The sequence below is a fragment of the Molossus molossus genome, unplaced genomic scaffold (assembly GCF_014108415.1).
Source record: "Molossus molossus isolate mMolMol1 unplaced genomic scaffold, mMolMol1.p scaffold_m16_p_6, whole genome shotgun sequence".
Taxonomy (NCBI): domain Eukaryota; kingdom Metazoa; phylum Chordata; class Mammalia; order Chiroptera; family Molossidae; genus Molossus; species Molossus molossus.
In genome coordinates, this window is record NW_023425399.1 from 23,199,226 (window position 1) to 23,217,878 (window position 18,653).

Below are 18,653 nucleotides of genomic sequence, written 5' to 3' on the forward strand. Positions count from 1 at the left end.
CAATGAGTAGTGGGTTTGATTCCGGTCAAGGGCACATACCTCAGTTGCAGTTCATCTCCAGCCCTGGTCGGGTCATGAGGGAGACAACTAGTCAATGTGACTCTATCACATCGATGTTTTTCTTTGCCCCTTCCCCCCCATCTGATGATAAATGGAAAAATATCCTCAGGTGAGGAATAAAAAAAAAACATGGTAAAACTTAGATCCATTTACTTGTCCCACCCACCCTCAGATGTCCCCGTGGGCTCTTTCAGGTGGCAAAGCCAGACAAGCTCACATAGATGCCCCCACAATGGCATCTGCCCTCTGTCCCTGAGTCCAGTTGCCCCTTAACCATCACTGGAGGAGGGCACCTGTCTTAGTTACTCACCGACATCACCAGCACGTAGACACGCAGGTCAAACTTGCGGCCTGTGAGACAAGGAAATAATTCATGTAACAAATATTGATTATCAGGCACCGTACTAGATTTGGGGGATACAACAGTGGACACACAGACATGAATCCCAATAAAAACACAAGAGGTAGCCCAGCCGGTGTGGCTCAGTTTATGAGCATCAACTCATGCACCAAGAGGTCACCAGTTCAATTCCTGGTCAGGGCACATGCCCAGGTTGTGGGCCCAATCCCCAGTGGGGGGCATGCAAAAGGTGGCCAATCGATGTTCTCTCTCATCGATGTTTCTATCTTTCTTTCCATTTCTCTTCTTCTCTCTCTAACATCAATAAAGAAAAAGAAAAAAGGTGCCCTCCTAGTCCAGAGGGGGTAGGGCCCTCAGGCAGGAGAAACTGCATGACCAATGGCCCAGAGAGGTCAAAGAGTTTGGTTCCAGAGCAGAGTGGAAGGTGTCGAGGTCATGTGCAATTTTTAGATTTTGTTCACCAGCCATGGGAAGCTGCTGGAGGGTGTTCAATGCCTCTGGCTACTGTGTAAGAGTGGAGCAAAGGGGGCCAGAGGAAAGTGGCCAGGACAAAAATGGGGGTGGCCAGACAGATTCAAGAGCTGGGAGCTTGGCGAAGAACCGGAAGTGGAAAGGGAAGAGAGGGACACACCCAGAACAATCTCTGACTTTTGGTTTAGCAACAAGGGTTGGGGGAGGTCCTCAGATGGGGAGGCTGAAGAATGAGCCAGATGGTGGGGGGAGGACAAGGGCTGGATGTTAGGCATGTTGGGTTTGAGTTGCTGGGAGTTGCCTAGCAGAGGATGTCACAGGCTGTGGGACATTAGGACTAGGATGTGGGGGCAAGGTCTCCACAGAAAGCTGGGTGATGTTTAAAGCCACACAGAGGGGATGGGGTCACTGGGGGAGGATGTGGGGAGGGGAAGAGACCCAAGGACTGCCCCTGGAGAAGGACATTATCCAAGGAGGTGAGAGGGGCAAGGGGACTAACAGTACTCAGTGATGCCCCTTCCCGCGCCTGGCCCCTCTCGGATGATGAGACCCTCTGGAGTCATGCCCTTTTCACAAATGGACTGACGTGCCTGCATTTTACAGGCCCCATGTGGGAAAAGATGTACAGACCCTGGGAAAATCTGTGAAGCCTTCATGGGAAGAGACCAGGTTGTGTGACTATGATGAAAACCTTTGGGTTGTATGCTCCAAAGGGGTGAATTGTGTGGTATGTAAATATATCTCAATAAAGCTGTTATTTAAAAACAGGAAAAGAGGATGTTCAGGCAAAGTGAACAAAAGTGAAATAACTTGCCCAAGGTCACCCAGCCAGGGACAAGGTCAGGATTTGAACCCAGGCAATTTGGCTCCAGGGACCCTGCACCCACTAACAGACCCACCTTAGGCCCTAGGCCCTTGCAGTTCCCTCTCCCTTCAAATCTACCCTCGGCTGACTGTTGGTTGTCATTCGGGTTTCAGCTCACCCATCACCTCCTCAGAGAGGCCCTGCCTCACTCTCTGTCCCGACATCCAGCTTTGTTTACTTCATAACACCTTGTGGAACTATCTTATTTGTTTGTTTCTGGTTTATTGCTGTCTGCTCATCTGGGGTATAAGTTCCACGAGAGCAGAGCGGGCGGCCAGCACCCAGGACAGCGGCTGGCACAGAGTAGACTCTTTTTTTTTTCTTTCTTTCTTTTTTTATCCTCACCCGAGGACATTTTTCCATTTTTTGTTCAGATAGAGCAGGAGGGAGAGAAAGGAAGAGAGAGAGAGAGAAACATCGATGTGAAGGAACACATCGAGTGGCTGCCACCCGCATGACCAATCAGGGCCGGGGACAAACTGCAACCGAGGTACATGCCCTTAGCGGGAACTGAACCCGGGTCTCTCAGGACCACAGGCCGACGCTCTAACCGCTGAGCCAAACCGGCCAGGGCCAGAGTAGACTCTTTATAAATGATCTGTTGGATAAACACATGAACGAGGTGGTTCTTGAAGAATGAGGGGAAGTCAGTGAGCGAGAAGGGGGTGGGGAGGGCTGCCAGGCAGAGGAGCTGCACAGGCAGCCAGGAGGCGGGAGAGTGCGGGGCAGGTCTCCACTCCAGCCCATCACGCCCAGTGTCAGGCCAAGCCCATCTCACCTCCGATCAGATAGGGGTTTTCGATATAACGCTGAGCTACATAGTTCTCCACGGGAATTTCTTCTTTCTGGTCATCTGAACTTCTCGTGTCCTAGTTGTAATAATAATTATTATTATTAACATTGAGCACATCCTGTGTACTAAGCATTGTGTGAGGCACTCTACTTGGGGCATATCATTTGATCCTGAAATCAACCCTATCAGGGAAGTGCTAATGTTATCCCCATTTTACAGATGAGTTAACTGGAGCACAGAGAGGGGGCAACTTGCCCAAGGTAACACAGCTGGGAAGTAGACCCACAGTGACAGGGTCCAGAACCTGGGCATTTAGCCCAATAGGGCAGCCACTGGCCACATGTGGCTATGTACCTTTAAACTGATTAAAAGTAAGTGAAATTACGTACTACAACATGGATGAACTTTGAAGACATAATGCTAAGCAAAAGAAGCCAGGCACAAAAGGACAAAGACGGTATGATTCTACTTGAATGAGGTACTTCGATGAGTCTAATTCATATAGAAGGGAAGTAGAACGGCGGCTTCCGTGGGCTGAGGGAGGGCCAATGGGGAGTTCGTGTTTAATGGGTGAAGAGTTTCAGTTGGGGAAGATGAAAAAATTCTGAAGACAGGTGGTGATGGTTGCACTACAATGTGTAACTAATGTCACAAAACTATACACTTAAATATGGTTAAAATGGTAAATTTTATGTATATTTTATCACAATAATAAAGAAAATCAATGAAAAATTTAGTCTTTCAGTTGCACTAGCCACATTTCAATAGCTCAATGTCAACACAGGGCTGGTGGTCACCATACTGGAGGGCACCGGTGTAGACCATCCCCTCCACTGAAGAAAGTGCCACTGGTCAGTGCTGCCTGGAGCGCCACACAGGCCCCGGGGTCATTCCTCTCCCGTCCCTGCCTGCCAGTTCTCCGCTGGCCCGCCCAGCTCAGGAAGACAGCAACGGCCTCACGCTCTGCGTAGCCCTTGCCCACACACACTGTTCCCTGCAGAGCAGCTGGGTGAGGAAACTGAGGCCCAAAGGCCAGTCTCACACACTTGGTGAGGTCACATAACCGACCAGTGGCAGGGAGCACTGAAACAGGGCTTCTGGCTCCAAGGGTGAAATTTTTTTAAATATATTTTTTAAAATATGTTTTTATTGATTTTAGAGAAAGAGGAAGGGTGGGGGAGAGAGAGAGAAACATTGATGTGAGAGAGAAACATGGATCATTGCCTCCCTCCCACTTGCACTGGATGGGAACTGACTGGGAATTGAACCAGTGACCTTTTGGTGCTCTGAACTATGCTGAGCCACACTGGCCATGGCCCAAGGGTGGAATTTTTGACACCTACCATCATCCTCCAGCCCCTAAGCCATTTCACAACAAAGGCAGCCAGGCCTTCCCTTCCTGGGACCCCCCTCCCCTGCCCCCACATACTCACATGGCCGCCAGAGGAATTGACAGTGCTCCGGGCCTGCTGGGCCTCCAGGCTGGTGGGCTTCTTCCCAGCAGTGCCCTGACAGTTTCATGGAAGGAGGGAGGAAATTCATTTCCTGAGCCCCTGCTGTGAGCCTGCTAGTGCAGCAGGTGCTGCTTGTGTAGAAGTTTGGTCATCCTGCTCCTCTCACCCACCTTGCACCATTATCATCTTTAAGGTTCAGAGGGGTTGAGCAATTTTTCCAAGACCACACAGCTTCTGAGTGGTGGAGGCAGGATTTCCACTGTATTGTGTATCGGGACATGATGGGGAAGGGGGGAGGAAGAGAGCTACCTCATGCTCAGTCTAAAACCTAGGGAAAGTTAGCCAAATTCCCCCCAGCCAGGTGAGCAGGAGGTCCAGGTAAAAAATACAATGTTCTCAGGTTTTAGGTCATTGTATTCTCAGCAGGTACTAGTACTATCCCTCCTTTACTTGGGCAGAGAGAGGTGAAGTAACTTGCCCAAGGTCACACAGCTATTAAGAGGCAAGGTCAGGATTTGAACCCAGGCAATCTGGTTCCAGAGACCTTGTACCTATAGGCAAACCAGTGGGCAGAACTTCTCTGCCACCCCTCCAAGCTTTCGGGGAGGGAAAGAGAGGCCCCTTGTCTCAGTGAGAGCAGAGGGTTTAGGAAGAGGGAGAGTCAAGCTCACCTTCCTCCAGTCCATGATGTCCTTCAGCCTCCGGAAGAGGAAGATGCCCTTCCCCTGGGACCGGGCTACCTGGGGTGGGGGTAGATGCAGAAAGCTCAGCATTCAGCTCTTTGTGGTTCCTTGTTTGCTCCCATGCCTGGGGCCTCTCCCCAGCATTTCTGTCTCCATCTCCCTCCTGGGCCGCCAGCTATCCCCAGAGAAATGGCCCAGCCCAGCCCTGAAGGGGTGGAACAGAGAAGGTGCTAAGCCTGGCAGGAGGGAGAGAGAAGCAGAGAGGAAAGTGAGAGACCAACTTCGCTCACCAAGGCATTAATTGCATGAATAATACAAAAGAGCAGACAATTAAAAAAACATTTCTAACAGTCCTGGGAACATATCATCCAATTCTTTTTTTGGAAATCAATTTGCCTTCCTAATTAGGTTTTCCTTCGGCTAATATTGAAATCAGTCTGCCTCCACTGAATGCCAGCATGGATAATTCATAGCTTCACAGAGTCTAGGGGCTGAAAGAATCTTTAACAGCATGCAGAGCAGTCAGCACCAAAGGCATTACTTCCTCCTGTGACATCCTCTACCACGGTCACCTGCCTGGCTTTGCACATCACAGTGCCAGGAGCTCACTTCCTCTACATGGCAACACAGCCCATTTGCTGTAGAATAGGTCTATGAAGCAGTCGTCTAAATAGTATATAGTAGGTGTCTACTGTGTGCTGGGCATTACACGGTAGCAATGACCCAGACCTTGTGAAGTTTCACAGCCTGACCTGTGTGGAGCTAAAATCTGCCTGCCTGGCTCTGGCCTCTAGGACCTCCTAGAACTAATCTGACTCCTGGGTTCTTTTGTCATCTGCAGCCACTGAGCAGGTCCCCTCAAGGCATTTTTCCTCTCTGTCCTCTGAGCATGGCCCAGCAGGTCACCATGGGCTCTCTGTTGCAAGGTAGGGCCGAGCTGTCAGGCATGGCTGTACAGGCTGTCCCCTGCAGGAAGGGCTGCAGGCCTGAAGGCAGTGGCCACTGAGATCTGACCTTATTCTGCCTGCTGTGCTGTGTGCCCTGGGTCAGGGTTGTGTGTGCCCAGAAGGGGGGGTATCCACAAGACTGCGGAGCGCTATGGCGGCTCCGGGGCAGCAACATACACCGCTGTTTGGGAAAGCAACTAATGATCAGTGTGCATCAAGGGCTCCCAAGGGTTCACAGCCACGCAAAATATTTAAATTCACCTCACAAAAGAGGATTACCCAATGTAAACAGGGAAAAGGCACTCGACTTCATTAGTCTTCAGAAAAATGCAAATTAAAACCGCACTATATCATTACACACTCTCCGAGAATGACTAAAATGGAAGACAAACCATATCAAGTGTTGGTGAGGCTGTAGATAAATCTGGAACTCTCACATGTGCTGATGCGAGTATACACTGTCTGGAAAGTCTTTGGCAGCACCCACTAAAGCTGAACATAGGCACCCTCACGACCCAGCAAGTCCTCTCCTACACAAGCACACGGGCATCCACAGATGTGCATAGAAATGTTCATGGTAGCACAATTCATTATAGCTCCAATCTCAAAACTCTCAAGTGGATAAATATTCACTTAATGGAATAGTAAACAATGATAAATAACAATTTATAAGTAACCACATCAGAATAGATGAATATCATGAACATGACATTGAGGGAGAGAAATCAGACCTAACAAAGCTATATGACATGATTTTGATGATATGAAGTACAAAACCTATGCTTGGAGTGACTTGGGGGACAGTGAGTGAAAAGGGTCTGAGGGGAGCTGCTGAGGGCTGGTAATGCTCTATTTATGGTCTGGGTTATTTCAGTGTGTTCACTTTGTGAAAATTTATCAGGCTGTATCCCTGTAAGGTAGACATGTTCTGTTTCATTAAACTTCAGTCAAAACAATTTTTTTTAAGTTCATAGCTTTTTATCTAGAAACCTCACTCCCACTATTGGCTGCCTTCCCTATAGCCAGCCATTCCCCTTCCTCTTCTTCCTGGCTGGCAAACCCACTTCTCACCACGGAGGCCGAAAAAACCAGATACCTATTTTCCCAGCCTCCCTTGCAGATAGTGGAAACCATGTGACCTGTTTTGGCCAGTGAGACCCAAGGAGGCATTTGTTTGGGGCTTTGGGGCTTCTGGGAAAGATTTTCATTCTTGTTCAAAATATTGGGGTTAACAAGGGAGGGGAGACAGAGAGGAGGGGAAGGAGGAGGAGGAGAGAGAAATGTCTATAGAGGGAGAAAGGAAGGGAGGGAGAGAGGGAAGAAGCAGAGAGAGAGAAAGAGAAAGCAGTGCTTGGCTTCTTTCCTTCTTTCTTCAAATACTACAGTCTGAGGGAGTGATCCCTGCTACTGCAGCAGCCATCACACAGCAAAGAGGTGACAAGTCTGATGACGCAAAGCAGAGTGAACAAAGAGAAGGAACCTGGGCTTTTAATGGCATTGTTGAGCACACCCCCAAACCTGGAACTCCCTAGTTTAACTTTCTTGTTATCTGAGATAATGAAATGTCTTTATTTTTTAAGGCATTGTTAGTAACTAACCTCCTAAAAGAATAATCCTAAAGAGTGGAAAATAAACCTGCTACATGGTGATACATCAGGGTAGTTAAGACGAAATCACCTACTATCTTGCTCCAGTAGATTGCTGTTTCCAAAAAACAATCACAATATTTTCAGCCTCCTGTGTTTTTCCAGAGCCTTGCTACCCCCACTCTCCATCAAGAGGTAAAGTCAGTGCCCCCTCCCCCTTGAATCTGGACAAGCCTTTAAGGCGGTCTCAGCTAATTGTGTATGGCAGAGGCAACATGGTGTGGATTCCTATGCTGGGTCAGGAAAGGCAATACAGCATCCTCACAGCGTTCTCTGTGGGGACGGTCACCTGGGAACCCAGTCACCATGCTGTGAGGAAGCTCAGGTCACATGGAGAGGCCCACATGAGGGCGACTGAGGCTTCCAGGCCCAGAGCCTGGTTGAGCACCCAGTCACCAGCCAGCACCACCTTGCCAGCCTGCAGAGGAGCTGCCGCCGTAGATCTAGAACAGCTGTGAACTTTCACCGCCCAAACTGGAGGCTCATGAGCTAAATAAGACATGTTGTTTCAAGCCACCAAGTTTTGAGCTGCTGCAATAGAATCAGAACACTAACTTTAGGGGAATGATTGATAACAATGGTAATACCAGCAGCTAATACTTCTCAGATGTTTCCTATGTGCCAGGCACAAGGATTTACACACATTACCTCATTAAAGCTTTTAAAAAAAAACTATAGGTAGCATTATATTATCCCCACTTTGCAGCCAAGAACAGAGAGGCCAAGCACTTATGCAAGGTTCCCCAGTTAGTAGGTGACAAACAGCATAGTTAACTCTGTTCTTACAAGCCTGGCGCCCAGGCACCTCCTGCAGAGGGTCCGGGAGTAGAGTACACAGAACCACGTGGGAACGTGGGGCTACTTCTGGGAGTATTGACCTTACTTGATATTTTGGGAGGAAATATTTTTATAAAATGATATGTTATTTTTTTTTTTTTGGTTTTTTTTTTTTTTCATCCTCACCCGAGGACATTTTTTCCATTTTTTTGTTCAGGTAGAGTGGGAGGGAGAGAGAGGAACAGAGAGAGAGAGAAACATCGATGTGAAAGGAACACATCGAGTGGCTGCCACCCGCACGACCCACCAGGGCCGGGGACAAACTGCAACCGAGGTACGCGCCCTTAGCGGGAACCGAACCCAGGTCTCTCAGGACCGCAGGCTGACGCTCTAACCGCTGAGCCAAACCGGCCAGGGCGAAAATGATATGTTATTGATTGGACAACAATATATGGATTATTAGAATGAACCATACTTTGATTTTTCACCACTGATGGCCACTCACAGCCCTTCACCCCTGCCACTCACTGCCGGGCCCTTGGGGGCCATGCATCATGTGATATTCATTGTGTGGCATTTATCTGGTGTTGCAGATTTGGCTGGTGGTCTCGCCAGCAACATTCCCTTTTTTCCCTGCCAACACAGCCCCATTTGGATCACCTCCTCCTGGCGGCCCTTCCCTCCAGGGGGATCTGAGCCCCCACAGTGGTCCCATGCCCCTGCCATTGGTTCAGACATGGGCCAGCAGGATGCCAGAGGAAGTCTCTGCAGGGACTTCTGGGAAGTTTGTGTCTTCTTCAAAAGGGACATAAGACTAGGGTGTTCCTTTATTACTGTGGCAGGTGAAGGTGTGAGGAGGTGAAGCTGGAGCAGTGGCAGCCATGTTTTGACCAAGAGGAGCAGCCAGCCTATTGGGTTGGGAACTGATGATGCTGTTGAGCTGCCCAATAAACCATCCCCAGAGTCAAAACCTATCATCATTAAAAGAGATGCCCCAGGGTCCATAAACTTGAACAAGAAACAATTTTCATTAACCCCTAATCAGATCTTTGTGTTTCCTTTTATCATGAATGCAGGCAATAAATCATAATAGTATTGGCCATGCCTGTGACTCTGCTCTCAAACGAAATCACAGTTATGATTACATATCACATTATAATTGTTGCAAATATCTCAAATATTGTTTATGCTCATGGTGATTTTGAAATTATGGTAACTATTGGGCCTGCTATTAGATGTTCTTTAATTGTTCATGAGAGGCACATACAGCCCAAAGAATATTTTCATAGTTAGTGTGGTGGTTGTCAGAACGCACTTGCAGGCCTCTAACTGCAGGAGAGTGACTGACAGAGCCCCGGCTACCGCTGCTAAATCCACCCGGTGCTTGCCAGGTCTCACTCAGGCCGCAGCCAACTGTAGGGACATGTGGGGCTGGCTCAGTCCTGGGAGACCCAGGATTCCTCTGATAGCAACTTGGGCCTGCAGTCTCCCCTCAGCCTGGCGGAACTTTCCTGAGGCGGTGTGACAGGCTGGAAGCTTCTACCCAACCTTCCTTCCCTCGCTGGGGTCTGGCAGCTCTCAGCCTCCCTGGCTCCCTCCCCTATTCTCTCACAAGCAGAAGTCTGGCATGGTGAATCTTGTCTTGGCATCTGTTTGTCAGAGGACCCAGATCAACAGTTTGATAACTGTTTTCAATAGAGTTTCTTTCTTTTATAATCAAATATAGTTTATTGTATGCTTTTAGAAACACTATCCTGTGCCAGGGTCCACACATTCCACCAGATGCTGGAGGACCCAGGCGTGAGAACAGCTCAGAGCCCCTGCCCTCTTACTTGAGTTACTGATAGTTGGGTCCTCTGTTATTTGCCGGGAGCATCCCAACTCTTAGAAGATATCAGTGAAAAGGTGTGAGAAGGTATGGTTGGGGTAAACTAGTAAAACAGAATGTAAAAATGTGGTTCTTCCTGTCCTGAGGTTTAGAGAGAGGCCCCCACGGCTGAGAACAACCCAGGTTGCCCAGACTCACGGCCCTGAGGGAAGGGTTAACCAGATCTGCAGCCACAGAGGGACTGACAGACAGGCCTGGACGCTGACAGCTCAGTCCCTGCCTCCAGGGAAGCTGGAGGAGCAAGCGTGGCCCCTACCATCTGGGTCTTGCTCACATCCCTGCCAACCCAGAGTGCCTGAGCCGGCAGGAGGAGAGGATGCTTAGATGGAAATAAAGTTTGGATGTGTGTGCTTTAACTCAAGACTGGACTATTCAATTCCAACCCAAGGGTTTGTTCTTGTATTCCCTGAGAATGATAGCCAAGCTCTGCCCTACACCAAGTCTACTGAATCAGACACCGGGGGAGTGAGGTGCTTTGATAGGCTCTCCAGAAAGTTCCAATGCACTCCCAAGTCTGAGAACTACTTCTGTACAGCCTCCTGACTGAAAGTGTTGTTCAGGGACCAGCAGCAACAGCACACTGATTAATTCCATTTTACAGATGAGGAAATGCACTGAGAGGGGTTGAGCGACTGCTCAGGGTCACACAGCTCACAGGTGGCAGGTCCAGGGTTCCAACCCAGGCTAGTCTGACTAGGAGCACCCACTCTCCACACCCTACACTTGAGACAGGGGGCCTCAGGAGGGAGGGAGGGAGAGCAAGCACATGTACATGTGCATGTACACACACACACACACACACACACACACACACACACAGCCAAGATTCTTCCTCTTAATTACAGCTGTAAAGGCCATGGGCTGGGAAAGGAATCAACTTAATATGCAATTGCTCTTTCCCAATTAGCACAAACTATCATTTGTCTGAGAGGATAATGCCTGCTGGGAGCTAGAATCTGCAGGTGGGTCGCAGCGTTCATCTGCCTAAGCCCTTCAGCTCCAGCTCCGGAGCCCTCCGCACGGTGCCTCCCTGGAAGGGATGCCAGCCTTCCGCAGACCTCACCAAGGAGAGGACCAGGAGGCCTGGGTAAATCCTGGCTCAGTCTTTGCTCATAAGTATTTGTGGAAAGCTTGAATAAATAGGTCTTAGACTCCTCAACTTTACAATGGGGCTGATAGGACCTCTTCCCAAGGATGTGAGACCAGGCAGGGCAAGCACAGAACTTCTCACACCCTGCTGTGGTTTTCCTTTATGTCAGGAAGGTAGGCAGGGATCTGAGCTCCAGGACGACCCTGGATTCCCTGCCCTGGTGCCCTGAGGATCATTTGTTCATCTACAAACACTTACTGAGCACCTACTATGTACTAGTATTCATAGCTGCTGGGTCCACACGATGCAGAGAGATGAAGTTGGTCCTTCAGGGGATGCAGGCGATGCATCTAAGGCTGAATTACCAGGCAGGGTCCTATCCTGAGCCACACCCTGAAGGATCCTTGCTCTGGGGCCTGGGACACCCCCGCTATCCCAGTCCCTGGCACTGAGCACTCACAGGTTTCATGATCCAGGTGATTCCCGGGTTTTTGCGAAACTCCTCCACAAACAGGTGGTACTCGCACGGCATCTCGAAGGTTTTGGGGAAGAAGTCGCACTTGGCTGCCTCCAGCTTTCCTGCCTCGCGCTCCAGCTGTTTCCGGAACCGCTTCAGGTTCTTCACCATGTAGTTCTTGCGGGTCAGCTGAGAAGCAGGATGGACGGGCCAGTCATCAGCGCTCAAGCCACTGCCCCACTTCACCGCCCACCCCGCCCACCCCACCTGCCCCCACAGCTTCCGTTCTCTGGCCCACAAAATAAGTCACTTTGACTAAGTAAGACTAACTTTAGCCTGCTATTCTATAATTATCCCCACTTTACAGGTGAGGAAACCGAGGCTTAGAACGATTAAGTCAGTTGCCCAGAGCTATCCAGCTAAGGGCTAGCACAACCAGGCTTCGAGCCAGATCTGTCTGACTCCAAAGTTGTTCATATTTCTAACCTCTCAGCTGTACTAACCTGTGATAATTTCCCACCACTGCCCTGGCCGGTTTGGCTCAGCGATTAGAGCGTCGGCCTGCGGACCAGAGAGTCCCGGGTTCAGATCCCGCTGAGGGCATGTACCTCGGTTGCAGTTTGTCTCCCGCCCCAGTTGGGGTCGTGTGGGTGGCAGCCAATCAATGTGTCTCTCTCACATCGATGTTTCTCTCTTCCTCCCTCTCTCCCTCCCACTCTATCTGAAGATAAATGCAGAAATGTCCTCGAGTGAGGATAAAAAAAAAACAATTTCCCACCACGGGCTTCTCCAGTCTCATCTCTGTGGTCTGGTTCCTCCTGGATTTCCCTTCTGTCTCCAGACTCCAAACTGCTCAATTTGTCTTTACCCTGAGATCACCATAAATGCTCAAGTATCCCACTCCTTTGACCCTTGCACCCCAAGCCAACCTGACCCTCACATCTCTACTCGGAAACACCAACCAGCCCGTGACCTCAAACCGCACCCCGAGACAGCCTGTTCCTCAGGTCTTAGATTCTTACTCCCTTTTAGTCAGCCCATCCTATATCTAGTGCACATATTCCCCACCTAGCATGCACCCCAAAGCCCCTTACACTTTTCATTCTGGTCCTCGTAACCCCAAACGAGCTCCTGCTCATTGTCACAACCAATGACAGGAGTTGACTGACTCAGTTCTCTCAGCCTACCCAGCTCACCTCGTAGTGGTTTCGGAAGTGACTGATCCGTACGTGTTCATCCATGTAGGTGTGGTCGAAGTTCTCCCGGAGCCAGCTGACGTCACACCAGTAGAAATCCCACTCCCCTTCGCTGGGGGTGGCGAGTGGGGGGTGGGACAAAAGTCAGACCAAAGGATCTCAGCCAGGTGCGGGTCTGGGGCCCAGGGAGGTAGGGCTGAGGGCTCAGCAGCAGTGAGTCTATTAGGAGTCTCAAGGAGGTGGCCGTGGGCCACTGCTGACCACAACTTGCTTTGTTAGGCTAAACTGAAAACTAGAGAAACATTCCTACAAAAATCCAGGCTAGTGGCTTCCAGTAAGCCCAGATAGTTCCTGGCACCTATTGGCTGGACTGAGGAGTGGCCACCACATCAGATAGAGCACACCCTTCAGGTCACAGCCTCCACCACACACTATGGCCTATGACAACCAGCCAACCTCACCTGATCATGTTACCTGTCTAGGTCTTGGAAGCATCCTGGGGCTGCCACCCCCTAGCGCACATTACCAAGCAGTGGAATTAGGTAACATTCGCAAACCCTTCTGAGTTCAAAAGGCCCTCCTCTTACTGAATTCTCAGAGCAGCAGCCCTGAAAGTGACTAGGGTCATACCTGGAACCCTAAGACAAGGATGGGCTTGCTTGCTCAGACATAGCAGCATCAGGATTCACACCCAGGCCCGCCTGACCCCAAATTCCAACCTCACTCTTCACCACCAGGCCAGGGAGAGGGACAGAAACCAGACTAATCTATGAAATCTGATACCACAGCTGGGGTGGAGGTGCTTGGAAAAGATGTGAAATAAAATAATACCACCATAATTGCCTCTAATTTTTTAAGTAAAAAAATTATATATAATTGAAGTCCCATGTATATTCCTGCCCAATTCTACCTTCTCTCTTGTCCCAAAGGAAGCTATTAGCCTAAATTTGGTGTGTATCATTTCTGTGAGTATTTTTACAGCTTTACTATGTATATATGTGTGTATTCATATATAGCACATGGTATTATTTGGCATGTTTTTAATTTTCTAATAGCTAATATTTATTGCTTACCATGCGCCAGACACTGTTCTAAATACTTTACAAATATTAACTCATTACCTCACATAGCAATTCTAAGTGTTAAATTGTATTATTAAGCCCATTTCACAGATGAGGAAACCAGGGCTCAAAGATGTGAAAGAACTCACCCAATTTCATACAACCAGTAAGTTGCAGATCAGGATTTGAATTCAGACCATCAGGCTTCTGAGTCCCAGCTCTGTGGTTGGAACCACCCCTGACTATTCCCTTTCACAACTTGCTTTTCCACCAACTTTTTGTTTTAGATGAATGAATAAATAGTAGATGAATGAATGAATAACAGATAAATAAATAATGCATTATGTATTCACTCATCCAACACGTATGTGTTGAGGTTACCTTGGTGTCAGAGACAACATTGGTGCATTTTTGGTTGCAAGGATACAGGAGGAACCAACATTCCTGGTCAGGTGGTGAATATAATACCACAGTGAAGATTAACAATAAACAAGGAAACAAATATATAACTATTCAATGAGGAATTGTGAAATGTGCCATAAGTAATCCAGCAGGAGGCCATGAGGCAGGGTAGCTGAGGGACCTATTTTGGGTGGAAGCCACCATGTGGAGGTATTATTTTGACTGAGGTCTTAAGGGTAAGGAGGAGCAGCCAGGTCAAGCACAGTGGGGAGAGGGTTCTAGGAGAAGGAAGGGCAAGAAGTGAGCCTCCCAGGTTGGAAAGGGCACTTCAAGGATGTGAAGAAAGGCCAGAGTAGAGAGGGAGAGGTCAGAGATGATGCTGAAAAGTGGGGTAGAGCCCAGTTAAGCAGGGCTTTGTAGACCATGGTGCAGATTTGGGATTCTTTTCTAATTCTGCAAGCTCATCCATTTGTACACCATCTTCATGATCATCACAGTCAAGTTGATTTTAAATCACCCAGGAAAACATTAAACTGCTCAACAAGGGCAACAGGAATTCAGGTTCCTTCTTCTACCTTCCCATTTTCTTTTTCTTTTTTTTTTTATCCTCACCCAAGGACATTTTTACATTTCTCTTCAGATAGACTGGGAGGAAGAGAGAGAGAAACATCAATGTGAGAGAAACACATCGAGTGGTTGCAACCCACATGACCCCAACCGGGGCCGGGGATGAACCACAACCAAGGTACGTGCCATTAGCGGGAACCAAACCCGGGTCTCTCCGGTTCACAGGCCAATGCTCTAACCACTGAGCAAAACCGGCCAGGGCCTTCTACCTTCCCATTCTGCCATCCTTAACATGCTGTCCTCATGGTCATTACCTCAGAATAACAAGATGGTTGCAGCAGTTCCAGGCATTCCATCAGCTTTCTTGGTGGGAAGTAAGGAAAGGGACAGCTCTGGCCACATCTGTTCCAAACTCTGACCTGACAGGCTGATGATCTGAACCGAAACCTCATTCTATCTGGAGCTACCAGACCCCAGGTTAGGTCCAAAAGGGTAAGGCCTCACATTCATAAAACCATGTCTGGTGTAATGGCCATGGCCTCTGACCCTTCCTGATTTGAGGACCCTTGGTTATCAGTCATGAAGCAACCTGCTTCATGGACTCTCACACCATCAGCACCAGACTAATTCTCAGACTCTCTTCTACCTGACTATGGAGCAAGGCTGAGGAGGGGCAGGGGATAGCCTGAAGTCACAGAGCAAATTGGGAGAGAGCCCCTTCCTATACACCACCCCCCAGTGCCAGTTACTTCACTCTCCTCTAATTCATCTCCCAACCCCTCTCCCATCCTCCCTTACACCAGGCAGTAGAAATCATGAATTCATCCATTGGCTCATTTGTTCCTTTATTCATTGAGAGGCTGCTAGAATAGGGCAGAGATGAGCTTGGGACTCTGTAGACAGACTAGGTACAAATCCTAGCACAAGCCCTTACAAGCTGAGTGACCTCAAACATGACATTTTTTACTCTTTTGAGTCCAATTTTTTCATCAGTAAAATGGGAATAATAATAGCACCTACCCAGAAGGTTTGCTGGATAATTCAAAGAGGTTGTGCATATAAAGTGCTGAAGGGTATCTAGTAGGTTTAGCTATTGTTACATGCCAATATTTATTGAGCACCATGACAGGGCAGATGGTTACCCCCATCGCTCATATCCATCTTCCCCTTTTCCTGTAGTAGTAGAAATCCCAACATTTACCTATCTACATTTTTCAGATTCCCTTGCAGCTAGGTGTGGCCATGTGGCTAAGTTCTGGCCAGTGAAATGGGATTTCTGGTTATATTCTTCAAGGGCAAGGCATACCTTTTCTTCCCTCCTTCCTACCTGCTGCTCTTGAAATGTGGATGTAAGGCTGGAGCTCCACCTCAGACCATGGAGGACAAGGGTCTCACTCAAGGGAAAGCAGAGTGGAATGACAGAAGCATATGGATCCCACATTTCCATATCATCTCTGAACATCTACATCTGGACTTCAGTGGAAGAGGTAAGTAGACTTCTAGTGTGTCAAAACCTCTTTTACTTTAGGTCTCTGTTACATGCATCTAAACCTTAACCCTAATAATTAATATTAGCACCTACTATGTACCAGACATTATAAGCTTATTCATCTTAGTATTCTCAGGGCTCAGCATAGAAGAAATGTAGGTTTAGGGGTCAAGTAACTTGTTCAAGACCACGGAAGAGCCAAATGTAATAAGTGGTCAAGGAAGAGCCGCCCTTGACCTGGGCCTGCCATAACTGGAGGATTCAAGCCAGCAGGTCTGTGATGGCTGCACTCCTTGTTTTTACAGAGAGCCTTAGGACTCTGCTAGAACATGGCAGAGGTGAGCCTGGGACCGCATGGCTGTGGAATAACTGAACTGGGTTTGAGTCTCACTTATGTGCTATGTAGCCTTGAGCAATTGGCTTAATACATCTGAACATAATCAGATCTTGCTGGATGCTTACGAGGCTTAAATAAGACAGAGATGGCATCAATAATGTGCTGACACATTGTGAGTGCTAAATAAATGTTGCCCCTGTCAAGCCACATTGGGACGAGTCCCAGTAGCCACCCAGGGGAACTGGGGAAAAAACAAAGGAAGACAAGGACCTGTGAGAAAAAGGGAAAAAGGGATGAGATTGGGGGGGGGGGTGTCCTTACTCCTTTACTTCCACCCATCCTGGCCTGTGGCGAAGGACATCCATAAGAGTATTCATGAGAGTGGTTTTGAACCGGACTGATCCTCTCTGCTCTCTGAAAGACAAGGAAACAGAACACTTGCTGAGGATCAACTATTTCTCTAGGATGGTACAAGGATGGGAAAAAAGGAGGAAGGAAGAAAGGTCAAGTTGCATACTTGAAAATGACAAAACGTAGAATTACTGAATTTCAGAATTTAGCATATAGCATGCAACACTTAAAATAATCAAATTGAGAATTATAGAATCTTTGAATCATTGAAAAATAATAGCAATCACTTTATTTGGTGCCTACTATGTGCCAGGCATGGTCTGGTTGCTTTACATGTGCCATGCCTAATCCTTATATTTATTGATAAGTATTTGCATATCCCCTTTTTGGCACTCACCTGGGAAGATGGAACAGATGTACTTTCCCTATGCCTCCTACAAATACAACTCAAACCCCAGGACATTATATATAAAACAAACAAAAGAAGACTCTGTAAGACGGACAGAAGATGGTAGACCAACTAGGGACTTTAGGGCCCAAGAAATGGCAGGGTGGTGAATTTTCTGCGTGTTTTTTGTTTGTTTTTGCCTTGTAGATCCCAGGTGTAAAAACAAAATGCTTAAAATCAGACAAATACCCAAATGTTCATAAGAATGTGGAGAAATGGTTATTATCCTGCAATGCTGATGGGAGTGTAAATTGGATGAAACTTTGGAGAGCAATTTGGCATATTGAAATAATCAGATACTATTTCATACACATTAGATTGGCTAAGATCTCAACTTCCAAGTTGTGGCAATAATGTGCTAAAATGGAAATTCCTCTCCTGCTGGTAGAAGGCACTTTGGAGAACCATGAGGCAGTATTTAGTACAGCTAAATACGCACATACTCAGCACCCAGCTATTCCATCCTAGCCCTATATCCTAGATAGATACCCTACATATGTACTAGGCAATATATGTACAAGGATGTTCATTTGTAATTGTTAATATTTCTGTTTTTTGTTTTTTGTTTTGGTATATGCCCCTAGTGGGAACCAAACCCGGGACTCTCTGGTCTGCAGGCTGATGCTCCAACCACTGAGCCAAACCGGCCAGGGCTTAATTTTTTTTTCTTTATTGATTTTAGAGAGAGAGAGGAAGGGAGAGGAAGAGAGAGATAGAAACATCGATGAGAAAGAACATCAACTGGCCACCTCTTGCATGCCCCCCACTGGGAATTGAGCCCACAACCTGGGCATGTGCCTTGACCAGGAATAGAACCAGTGACCTCTTGGTGCATGGGTCAACACTCAACCACTGAGCCACACTGACTGGGTAATTGTTAATATTTTGTATGTAACTAACCTCCATCATACACTGTTGGTGATCTGACCTTATCCCTTGGGCATTCACCATTCCTGTGCATGCCAATCACAGGACTTTCCACTGCCAGCAGCACCTGCAGCTCTTTGCTGAAGGGCTTTTTCTGGCCCCCAGACTCTACTCAGCTAGTGTTTAGAGCAGAACTGAAGTACCAGGGAGTTAACTGCCCTCCTCCAGCAGCATATAACCAATGATGACTGGAGTTGAGGGCTATGTCCTCTAGCTCTCTCAACTTCCTGTTGGGTTAAGTCTGTGGTGTGTTCTCTGCTGTCTCCTGGGACTCACCAGTGGGATTGAACCCCACTTGCCCACAGCAATAATCTGTCTATCACGTACCTTTTATTGGTTTCCTTCCTTTAGTGTCTCACTTCCCCATTTCCCTGCCAGTGCTT

General features: G+C 47.9%; 1 protein-coding gene across 1 annotated transcript in view; it reads right to left on the minus strand.

The window, feature by feature from the left end:
- The window catches only part of TTLL9 (tubulin tyrosine ligase like 9), a 39,961-nt gene that overhangs the window by 14,470 nt on the left and 6,838 nt on the right, over positions 1-18,653 (minus strand). Inside the window, exons 3-9 of the mRNA XM_036245677.1 lie at positions 16,866-16,958; positions 12,689-12,800; positions 11,496-11,681; positions 4,676-4,744; positions 3,984-4,058; positions 2,536-2,626; positions 371-411 (exon numbers count right to left, since the gene is read on the minus strand). Coding sequence (XP_036101570.1) covers positions 371-411; positions 2,536-2,626; positions 3,984-4,058; positions 4,676-4,744; positions 11,496-11,681; positions 12,689-12,800; positions 16,866-16,958 — 667 coding nt within the window. The remainder of the gene's footprint in view (positions 1-370; positions 412-2,535; positions 2,627-3,983; positions 4,059-4,675; positions 4,745-11,495; positions 11,682-12,688; positions 12,801-16,865; positions 16,959-18,653) is intronic.